The sequence below is a fragment of the Astyanax mexicanus genome, chromosome 1 (genome assembly GCF_023375975.1).
Source record: "Astyanax mexicanus isolate ESR-SI-001 chromosome 1, AstMex3_surface, whole genome shotgun sequence".
In the NCBI taxonomy this organism is placed as follows: Eukaryota; Metazoa; Chordata; class Actinopteri; order Characiformes; family Acestrorhamphidae; genus Astyanax; species Astyanax mexicanus.
Genome location: NC_064408.1, coordinates 38,305,291 through 38,317,306, shown reverse-complemented (window position 1 = coordinate 38,317,306; position 12,016 = coordinate 38,305,291). Strand labels below are relative to the sequence as shown.

General features: G+C 37.1%; 2 protein-coding genes across 4 annotated transcripts in view; both read left to right on the top strand.

Moving 5' to 3' along the window:
* tbc1d8b (TBC1 domain family member 8B) overlaps positions 1 to 12,016 on the top strand; it is a 252,375-nt gene that overhangs the window by 167,705 nt on the left and 72,654 nt on the right. The window lies entirely within an intron of this gene.
* Positions 1 to 12,016, top strand: part of arap1a (ArfGAP with RhoGAP domain, ankyrin repeat and PH domain 1a) — a 248,677-nt gene that overhangs the window by 219,368 nt on the left and 17,293 nt on the right. The window contains exons 1-8 of one of the 3 annotated variants that reach the window (XM_049477253.1): positions 7,483 to 7,838; positions 7,939 to 8,024; positions 8,992 to 9,099; positions 9,733 to 9,802; positions 9,920 to 10,040; positions 10,853 to 10,918; positions 11,423 to 11,610; positions 11,711 to 11,814. In XM_049477253.1, coding sequence (XP_049333210.1) covers positions 7,827 to 7,838; positions 7,939 to 8,024; positions 8,992 to 9,099; positions 9,733 to 9,802; positions 9,920 to 10,040; positions 10,853 to 10,918; positions 11,423 to 11,610; positions 11,711 to 11,814 — 755 coding nt within the window. In that variant the 5' untranslated portion in view covers positions 7,483 to 7,826. Of the gene's footprint in view, positions 1 to 7,482; positions 7,839 to 7,938; positions 8,025 to 8,991; positions 9,100 to 9,732; positions 9,803 to 9,919; positions 10,041 to 10,852; positions 10,919 to 11,422; positions 11,611 to 11,710; positions 11,815 to 12,016 lie in introns of those variants that run through there. The other 2 variants (XM_049477262.1, XM_049477280.1) reach the window with 2 other exon arrangements.

Sequence of the window (12,016 nt, the reverse complement as noted above, 5' to 3'; positions counted from 1 at the left end):
CAAAGTTTAGTTTTTATACTTGTTAGCTAATTCCAAATAGCTAGTAGAAATTAAAAATGCAATGCAAATGACTTAATAATTCACAAAAAAATTGATTTTATGGCTTGTTATGGCCACTGGACTTGTGCAGATCGCCAGTTTCTGGGGGCTTTCCCACATCACGCTGACTCTCCTCCACTCTCCACACCAGCAGCAACTAAATTACCTCTTTTTGCTGAAGGGTGGGACTTTATCCTTGAACGGATGACACGATTTGTGTCCCAATCCCAATCATACTGCAGTCAGTGGCCTGTCTCCTCATTAATAATGTCTCTGGGGAGCGGCATGTTTTTACTTTGGTGTTGCTGTGATTGTGGTGTGTTGTTCTATATGGTAAAGAAGTTCTTCTAGTCGTGAGTGTCGTGGAAATCGACAAATGACCCGGGATGCCAAAAAGAGAAGTTCTTTATTTTAAAGTTGCAAAAGGGAAAAAAAACAGTAGTCAGAAAAATCGGAGCCCCCCAATCTGTCTCGGCCGGGCGTTTTTATACATGTCACCGTGCATACATGAGGTGACATGAGATCTCCCCGTGACTTGTTTTGGAACCAGTCACTACCATACATGGAATAAAAGATTGGGACACAGAGGAGAAAGGATGCTGAACAACACTGGATGTCTTGTGCTCTTGAAAAGAGGAACAGAAAACGCACATATAAAAGATGATAAGCTTTTAGGAGAGCAAAAGTCAAGAATAATTCATAAATCAGAAAACTCCATTTGCTATGACCTGCTCGTCTCCAGGCAGACCTCGGCTTTCTTTTCTTTGCCCTTAAGTCTGAATGAATAGCCTTGTCACAGGAGCAGAGAATATAAGTTCACATAACACTCAATGATAAAATACAAGAATATAGTGTAACTCTGTTACAGGGAGTAATAATACTGATTGAATGATTAACAGGAATAATCAGTGTAATTGATTATGAATACATGAAGTAAATGTTGATTTCCCCCCACATGAGTTAACATGCTTTTGTCACTGTCTCATACACACATTAATGACAAGGGTATTTTTTTGAACTATTTCCCTTTACGATAATATTCCAAGCATGAGCACACAACTTCTCCTAACCTGAGATAACATCTACTCTAGGCAGCACATATATTTGTAGCTTAGTGGTGAGGTGAGCTCGAGATGAAGATGCCACACATTTCAGCAATAATTTACTTGTTAGTCATTGGGCAAAAACAGAAAGATTAATAGACAGACAGACAGACAGAGGATCAGCAGATAGGCAGATCTACAAATAGACAGACACATGGTTACACATACAAATAAACAGATAGATACTAAGATGCACAATCAAATAGAAATACTCTGGATAAAAAATCAAGAGGAAGATGGATGATCACAAGCCATCAAACCAAGCTGAACTGCTTGAATTTTGCACTAGGAGTGGCATCAATTTATCCAAAACCAGTGTGTAAGACCGGTGGAGTAGAACATGCCAATATACATGAAAACTGTGATTAAAAACCAGTTATTCTGTAATTTCTCATTATCTGCTCTAAATGACAATATTTGTATTTGGAATTTGGGAGAAATGTTGTCCGTTATTCATAGAATAAAACAACAATGATAGCAAAATAAGAGAAACTAATTCATAAACTGAAGTGGTCTTTTAATTTTTTCCAAAGCTGTATAGTCAGATAGTATAACAGAAGCACAAACAGTTAAACTAAACAGAAAACGATGGTTAGATGGTTAGATACATAAATATATATAATATATAAAATATTAATATAAAATAAGAATTTTAATAAATACAGTATTATATATTGGCAGCACGGTTTCCATCTGTTTACCATGATGTTTAGTTTCTGTTTAGATCCAAGGAGGATTTTTTTATTTAAATACTGTTTATTATGGCCAGTTAATCTCTTAGCTTTTGAAATCTCAAATTTCCTGACAACTGTTCATCTTGTTTCCAATGGCAAAATTCTACATTAGAGCACAAGTGGTCACTGTGGCCTTTGGCCAACATAAATTTGCTCTCAGCAGCAGAGGAAGGGTTAAATAGCTCTTAAACCCTTTAACACTGAGGCCAGAAAATCAACCATTATATAAGATACACCTGTATACCTGTGCACTATAGGATCCTGTGGTGCAGCCTATGCTTTTGTCCTAAATGGCATTTTTTCCCCTTACATTACTTTTTACTTTTATAATTTAGTTTTGAAATCAGTACTTTTACATTTTTACTTGAGTAAAAAGCTTGAGTTGATACTTAAACTTCTACATAAGTATTTTAAACTCAAGTATCTATACTTCTACCTGAGTAATAAATGTGAATACGTTTGAAAACTTTGAAAATGCCTAGTGTGCAAATAGAGGGTGCCCGGAGCCAATGGGAAAGGTGTGAGTTTCACTCTTCAAGGTTACTCTGCCCAAACATAAACCACACCAGCCGTGCGGCATTCAGTGACAGCTAAGCTGTTATTGAAAAGAAATATTTTACTTACTTAGAGGAATATCATAAACCAGTTGGTTTACATTACTAAACAAGGATCAGTATCAACAGCAAACCAGCCAGTTCTCACATTCAAAGCCAGCTAAAACTTAGTCATGTAATCATGTTTTCAGATAGACATCTAATCTGTTATACAATCAAAAAATCCTTTACATATCAAAATGCAGTTTATTGTACTGAGGCAGATTACATGATAGACCATGAAAGAGAAATCCTAAAGGCTTATAAAGACTAGTCGTGAGTGGGGCTGAAAGATAAACTGAAAGATAGAAAGATAAACTGAAAGATAGAATTGACAGACAAACAAGATACATACAGTGGCTTGAAAAGTATTTGTTATACTGATATTTTTCAGATTATCAAATAACTTTTGGTTATCAAATAACCTGATTAAATATAAAAATGTGACCTGTATGATTAAGTATTTGCCATCTAAACCTAATTACTTGGTTGTCTTGGTTGTCTGTCAGTCTGGAAAAGGTTACCAGGTCATTTCTAAAGTTTTGTGACTCCAGTGAACCACAGTGAGAAAAATGATTCACAAATGGAGAAAACATGAAACTCTGGTGAACCTTTCTGGTGAGCTCTCTCTCTCTCTCTCTGACTGAACATAACCTGGAATCGGATTCATCCACTCTAAAAGGAGACTGCATCACACCCACCCAGTTTAAAATGATTCTTCCACATGCTCGGTGCAATTACCCATTCTCACCAGAGAGGGCCCTAAATTCCAAAACTTACAGACATCAGATTTAAGGTCGGTGTTAATGATTCAATACTACAGTGGCGATTGCTCTAAGACTGCAAGGGAAGCTCAGCTTCCCCTAAAATGTAAAAAAAAAAAGATTAAATATATACTATTGTGTGTACATGTCACTGATTAAATATGCGCTACACCGCGCTGAACTTAGTTCAGAATCTGCTTCTTATCACTGGTAACGCCACGGCTTTCCTCTCACTCATTCTCGCAGCTACACAGCGCTGCTTTAAACAGTGCATACGCTGAGCGTACACAGACTTCAATAGCGGAGCAAAGCGCGCGGCGAAACGAGACGAGTCATTGGATAAATGCTGGGCTTTTTCCCGCCCATCGGACGCTCAGCGTCTCTGGGGGTCCATGGAGCAGTGGGCTGGCCTCGGCCGGCCAGGACGCTCAACTTCTGCATGATGATTGGATGATCTGTCTGAGGCGGAGTCCCTTTTTGATTGAAAGCGAAATGAGCGAATCAGCGATCTTTTAGTGTAAAAAGCATTTTCATTCTGTTCTGAGTTGAACCGGAGACTTTCCTAATGCTTATAGCGGCATTTTCTTTATTAAAAACGACTAGCGACAAATCCAGCTTCTATTTCTGGTGCTTTTCTGATTAATTTGGTGCTAAATGTGGGGAAAAGTAACAGGTATTTTCAGCTGTCCTGGTATGATAAAGTGAGCGGGCTGACTGGAAGTGCTGTAATAAATAAAATGTACTGATGGCCATTCCTCTTGATGAAACTATCTCAGGACATAAATGAACATGGGCAAGTAGTAAGTATTGTGTTATCATTAAAAATAATTAAAATAATTTAAATTAATAAAGGGATTATTCAAGAAAATTAAAACTGTCCAAAAAGGAACTAAATTTACCTGCATTTTTTCCTTTACCAACTTTAAAGATTTTGCGAAATGCTTTTTTTTTTTTTTACTGATGATTTTATGTTTATTTATGTCATAGCGTCTTTTTTATGTAACTGTTCAATGTAAAGAATGGGTACCTTTTTGTTGTGTAGTGAAAACTTGAAAATAATGCCTTTTGTTTACAAAAAATAAAATAAAAAATCTCAGGGAGAGTAGAATTTTTGTATAAATAAAACTACATATGTTAAGATGTAGGCCGAAATTGAGCTTACCCTCCTTGAAAGACCAGCATCCGCCACTGCAATACTAATATAGAGACTGGTCGGAACGGTGTTCATTGGAGAGTTTCAAGGCAAAAAAACATTTAACAAAAAACATCTTGATGAGCCCCAGGACTTTTTGGATAAATATTCTTTGGACTGGCATGACCAAAGTGGAACTTTGTGTAAGGTGTGTGTCTCATTACATCTGGTTAAAAACACATAATTTCAGAAAAAGGACATCATACTGAACATAAAACATGGTGGTGGTAGTATAATGGTCTGGGGCTGCTTTGCTGCTTCAGGGCCTGAACAACTTTCTGTAATAAATGGAAGCAGGAGTTCTACTGTTTACCAGACAATCCTGAAGGAGAATGTTCATCCATCTGTTTAAGCTCAGGCATACTTGGGTTCTGCAGCAGGACAATGATCCAAAGAACACAAACAAGTCCACCTCTGAATGGCTTAAAAAACAAAATGAAGGTTTTGGCCTTTTTTACAGTCTGATTGAGATGCTGTGGTCTGATCTTAAACAGCTCTCCAATGTGGCTGAATTAAAACAATTCTGTAGAAGAAGAGTGGAGCACAATTTCTCCAAAGAGAGAACACAACTACACACTACACAAACTTTGGTTCTTGTACATTGTAAGTGTAGGTGTGTTTAAAGCAGCAGAACTGGATTGGGTTATGTGGTTTCATGTTGGCACACATCAATCATCTGCACACCTACATCTGACCATGAAACCTAACCCCCCCCCTAAACCCACCACATACCATCACCATATTAAAAAATAGTTCACACCTCTTGCCTAGGTGTGCTGTATGTCAGTTGTTTAATAACTCCAAGTGGAACCAGCTGTGAAGTACATAGATCGATAAAAGTATATGTTAGCGTCACCAGGTCACATTTTGAGAAACTGAAATATATTAATTCATTACTAGTTTTGCCCAGCGCTCTAAAATGGCGCTCGCTGCTGGAGACGCGTGAGAACAGCGAAAATTGAATAACATTATGATAAATAACGTCGGATGAAGTGTGGTTGCAAAGTAATGGTATAAAACATTCTATAAACACCATCTATACTAAAATGTTATGTTGTTGTTTGAACACGTTCGCACCGTCTCTTTTGCAGCATTCAGGCAGAGCGTGGCAACAAATATAACAATATAAAACTCAACTTATCAGTTCAATAAAATGAGGAAGAACATGTAAAGCTAATCAAATATCGTCAAATATAAATTATATGTTGAGGTTTTGGTGTGTTGTTTCAATTTCTTTAAAAAGTGAAACTAGTGTCAGTTATTTTGTAGCTTTATCAGTTCTAGTGTTCAAGACAGTGAACAGCTGGCGTACATGGATACCGCTGAGCATGTTCCAGTCTGGTTATATGCTACTGTCAGTAACATTACAGAATTAAAAGGCCTCTCACATAGTTTTGTTGTTGCATTCAATTGATAACCAGTTGTTGTCAATTGCTTGGTTTGCCTGTACTGTTGCAACAGGCCTGCAAACACACACACACACACACACACACACACACACACACACACACACACACACACAAACTGTCCTAAACACACAATTCCCACACTATGCTAACTATGTATGTAAGAAGTGTGTAGTGCAGCCTGTTAAGATTGTCTATAAATGGTTAATCACCAACTAGACATTCTTAACAGGCTGCACTACACACTTCTTACATATACTATTATACACACTCCTTACACTGTACTATACACACTCCTTATACACTCTATTATACACCCTCCTTACACACTGTACTGTACACACTCCTAATATACTCTATTATACACACTGTACTATAAACACTCCTTACACACTCTATTATACACACTACTTACGCACTCTATTATACACACTACTTATACACTCTATTATACACCCTCCTTACACACTGTACTATACACACTCCTAATATACTCTATTATACACACTGTACTATACACACTCCTTACACACTCTATTATACACACTACTTACGCACTCTATTATACACACTACTTATACACTCTATTATACACACTCCTTACACACTGTACTATACACACTGCTTATACACTCTTTTATACACACTTGTTATACACTTGTACTATACACACTCCTAATACACTCTATTATACACACTTGTACTATACACACTCCTTAAACATTTTATTTTACACACTCCTTATACACTGTACTATACACACTCCTAATACACTCTATTATACACACTGTTCTACATACCGTCCTTAAACATTTTATTTTACACACTTCTTATACACTGTACTATACAGTCCTAATACAATACTATACACACACCTTACACACTGTTTTATATACATGCCTTATACACTGTACTATACACACTACTTATTCACTCTATTATACACACTACTTACACTCTTTACTATACACACTTCTTATACACTGTTCTATACACACTCCAAATACAATACTATACACACTACTTACACACTGTACTATACACACACTTTAAACACTGTTTTATATACACGGCTTACACACTGTCCTATATACACTCCACACACATCACACTGGTATTAATACACAGGGACTAAACCATCTCAATACAACCTGCACACACAATCAGGAAAGGCGCACAGCTTCCTCATTTCTCAAATAAAAAGATGTGTGTTTGTGTTGCATAAACAGTGCCTCTTCTGATTCTGAACAGGTGAGTCACCTCTCCTTGTTTAACACACAGAGAATAGATGTACAGAGTACAGAGAATATATGTAATTTATTGGAATGCATTTTGGGTTTAGAATGAGGTTTAGGATCAGGTTGAGGGTTCTTAAGTTTGGCCTGTTTAAATATATTGTCAGATTATACTATTTTATTGATGTGAGAGTCAAAACATAGTGTGTGTGTAAAGATATTGTACATGTAAATATATAAATAAATAAATATTAACATAAATTAATGTGCACTGGTAGACCATGAGACTGCATGTTCACTCTCATAAGAGCAAAAAGGCGATATTTGCCCTTTAATAACTGAACTGTTATAAAATTTGGTAAATGCAAGAAAAAGAAAACAAATGCATGTTTATTTAAAATAATAAATTGAAATAATTTAGTTCCTTTTTTATTATTTCTAACTTAATATAGTAAAGTCTCACCTTTAGCAGTTTAAGCAAGTGAAAGTTTGGTACTTTTTGTAGAGCACGGGACACTTGGAATTTCAGTACTAACTTCCTTCGGGTAAAGAGGTAGCTGTTACTGTTTGTGTGTGAGGAAAACAAAAAGTGGCAGATCAGGTTGTATTACATGCTGTGCAACCTTGTTCAGCTAGTGTGTCTATTCTAGTGTATGTGTGGGGTGTGTGTGTGTGTGTGTGTGTTTGTGTGTGTATGAAGATGTATAATATATTGTAGAATCTTCACCGGTTGCTGTTGTTTCTGACAAAGACAGAAGTCATGGCCAAAAAGGTAAGCTTCTAAACTCTATGTGGGTGTGGTTGTAACTGTGGATGCACGGTAAAGTTGGCATGAAATGCTGAACATCTAAGAGAGCTTCTTTGTCCAACAGGAGGAAGAAAAAAGCCGCACTCTGCGAAACTTCCGCAGCCTTTCAGTGGAAGAAGACAGAAGACATTCCTTCTTTATGAGAGACCGGTAAGTGCATAGCATCACAGTTCTGTCTGGACTCGACTGTAGCCTATAACAGTTCACTCTTAATCGTCCTGTTTATTCGTCAGGAACAGCAATGATGTTCCCGGGTCAATTTGATCTGGTGCATGTTTAATTATCCAATTAATATCCAAAATAATAATTATCCAAAATAATAACTGTTCAAAAAAATCCAAACAAGCAGTGTGAATATTTTGTTACTAACTACATTGCTAATTATTTTATCAATATTTTGTGCAATGGTGTTCTTTACCTTTAACAGGTATTGGTTCAAACTGGTTTTTCCCCAAAAAATAAAAAATAAAAGAGACATGTTTAAACTTTTTTTAATGTTTTACTACTTTACTACTTTTAAAAGACCAACATATTAGACATAATAGCTTTACATAACATTAAAACATAACATTGAATTTTCTTTTAGTTTTTTGTTTATTGCAGGGGGTTTATGATGTTTACACTAATAAAGGCAAGCAGAAGAAGTTTTATACTGAAAAAAATACTTTAAACTATTTTTCCGACACAATTCTGTCAGAACCTGACTGTAGCTTACACAGTTTTGTCTAAACCCGACTGTAGCCAACACAGTTCTGTCTTAACCTGACTGTAGCCAACACAGTTTTGTCTAAAACCGACTGTAGCCGATACAGTTCTCTCTGATCCTGACTGTAGCCCGACACAGTTCTGTCTAAAACCCGGCTGTAGCCCAAGACAGTTCTTTCTGAACCCCACTGTAGTCAAGACAATTCTGTCTGAACCCGACTGTAGCTAGCACAGTTTTGTCTGAACCTGACTGTAGCCAACACAGTTCTGTCTGAACTTGACTGAAGCCGATACAGTTCTGTCTAAAACCCGACTGTAGCCCTACACAGTTCTGTCTGAACCGGACTGTAGCCACACACTACTCTGTCATAGTTTGTGTAACTATACCCTTTAATCTGTGTGTTTCTGTTAGTGAGGAGAGCATTGATCTGCCCTGTTCACATTTTCCGGACTATCCTAAGGATTCACACCCAGAGCCTGTTGTTAAATCAGGTTGGCTTGATAAAACTCCTCCTAAAGGGTAAGTGTGTTTTGTATCTGAAGCTTGCTTCTTTAGTTGAAAACTGTAGCAAACAAGTAATACAGGATGCCTTGTAATAAATGTTTAACATTCCACTTGAGTTGCATTCTAAACTGCTTCAAAAATCCATTTGAGGCAAATAAGCCTCATCTTGCCTCACCAGACAAACTTCCTTAAATCAGGCTTCACACCCCTAGGCCTGCTGTAACAAGGTAGGCAAACCAATGAATTGCATAGGGGCCCAAACTGGCCTGGGGCCCCCGAGACAATGACTGGTTATGAATTGAATGCAACAACAAACTGTGTGAGCGCCCCTTTAAATTCTGTGAATTTCAAAGTCGAAAGGAAAGTAGAAGGACACTATCAGATTTTTTTTTATAGAATCCCCTTTAAGGGGGACTCTCCCACTAGTTGCTGACAGTAGCCAGCTAGCCAGGTTTGTGATTTCTGCAGCTGGCAAAATATGAAACTTTAGAAATCATGAAGTTGACTTATTCATCAGGAGGCCAGAATAGAAAGAAGAGAAAGGAAGTTTTCCATTGTGTCTAGAGCCCCCAAATACCTCAAAACCATACACACTGATCTCTAACAGGATGGTTTATCTGTTGTTTTCTGTATTGTGTATGTTTTCAGGGGGAAGAGGTTTCAGAGACGATGGGTGCAGCTGGATCATAAATATCTGAGATATTTTCAAAACAGCAAGGTTTGACAAATCAGTTTATGTTGTATTCTGTCAAGTTATCACCAATATAGTCTTACAGTAGGCGATGAGTATTAGCCTATCAGTTCAGTTTCCATTGTGTTTTCTCTCTTTCTCTAGGAGGTGTACTCTAAGCGGATGATATCTCTGCAATGTGTGAGTGCAGTTCAGCCTGCTGGCGATCAGCGATTCGAGCTCATCACTCTGAACCGAACATTTTTATTCAAAACAGAATCCAACCGTGAGTTAAACTCACTGATTTATAATCCCTAAAGACTAATGCCAATCACTTCAAACTAACCTCTACAAAATAATGCATAACCCCCTCACTCTAATCTCAACACACTAATGCCCAATACCTTCATACTAACCTCTACAAACTAATGCATAATACCCTCACACTAATCTCTACAGATTGACGCCTAATCCCTTCACACTAATGCTTAATCCCTTTACGCTAATATATACACAGTAATGCATAATCCCACCACACTAATCTTTACAGACTAATGCCTAATCCCTTTACAGCTAATATATACACAGTAATGCCTAATCCCATCACACTTATCCCTACACTCTAATCTATTATTCCTATGCACACTAATACCTAATCCCTGCAAACTATGTCTCTCTTCGTAGTAATCTCTACAAAGTAAACTTTACAGAGGAATCTTTCTTCTCTACTCTCTGCACACAATATTTACACAACTGATCCCTATATACTGACTATAACCTCTATGCACTCTAATCTTTTACCCCTCCACAGTTATCTCTGTACACTAAACCCTACAAGGTAATCCCTATAAATATCCTCTGCACACTATACCCTACAAACTTACAAACTAATCTTCAATCTTGTCACACTATTAGCTACTTACTAAATCCTAAAAAGCAATCTCTTTACACTGCACTCTCCATAAAAAATATTATAAATATTATTTGTCAAGTGTTTTTTACAACTGATGAAAACAAGTAGCTCTACAAATTAATATCTAAAATAATATATAATTCATTAATTTTAATCTTTAATCACTTCAAATGTGTGTTTTGTAGAGATGCGAAATGAATGGATAAAAAGTCTGGAGGAAGTTCTGAGTAGTCGACCGCAATCTCAACACAGTAAACTTTTCAAATGAATCTCTCTTCACTACTCTCTGCACACAATATTAAACAACTGATCCCTATATGCCGACCGACCTCCATGCACACTAATCTCTTACCCCTCCACAGTTATCTATATACACTAAACCCTGCAAGGTAATCCCTATACATACCCTCTGCACAATATACCCTACAGTTTTACACACTTATCTTCAATCTTACCACAGTAATATTTACCCACTTAATCCTACAAGCAATCTCTTTACACTGCACTCTTTATAATCCCCACACACTAAATTTTAATCCCTACACTCCACCCCTAATCGACACACACTAAACGCTACAAGAAGTCATTTTAATCTGCTCTTTGCACACCATCCTCTACAACTGATTACATAAAATTTAAATCCAAATGATTATTTGTGCTTTTTACAACTGATAAAGCAAAGTATCTTTACAAATTAATCTCCATATTAATCTCTAATCCCTAATCTTTAATCTCTTCAAATGTGTGTTTTGTAGAGGCGCGAAGTGAATGGATAAAAAGTCTGGAAGAAGTTCTGCGTCGTCGACAGCAGAATGGCGGTGGGGGAGTGTTTTTTAAATCTTATTTAGCCAAAACTGAGGGTTTGTTGGAGATGACGTCCCCACGCACTAAAGTCTACACTGTTATCAACAACAACAGAATTTATCTGTTTAAAAATAGACAGGTGTGTGTTCATGTTGTATCGCCTAAATTTAAATGTATAGCACTATGAGCACATTTTTCCTGAAATTAAAGTGTGTGTGTGTGTGTTTGTGTGTGTGTAGGAGTACATGAATGGTTTGGGCATCACTGATATTGATCTGAGCAAGGCGAGCTTGAAGGAGTCCAGCAAATCCTTCAGTGTCATCACCCCCTACCGGACCTTCAGGTACCGTAAATCCACCCCTATTAAAGTGATAGTTCATTCCTCTCTTCTGGACTACCCGGTACCATTAACTTTTCTCTATTAAAGTGATAGATTATCACGCCCTTTGGGAATGTCAGGTGCCATTAACCATTCCCGGTTAAAGCAAAGGTTCATCATCCCCTACAAGAGCTTTAGATATTATTAAATCTTCCCTATTTAAGTG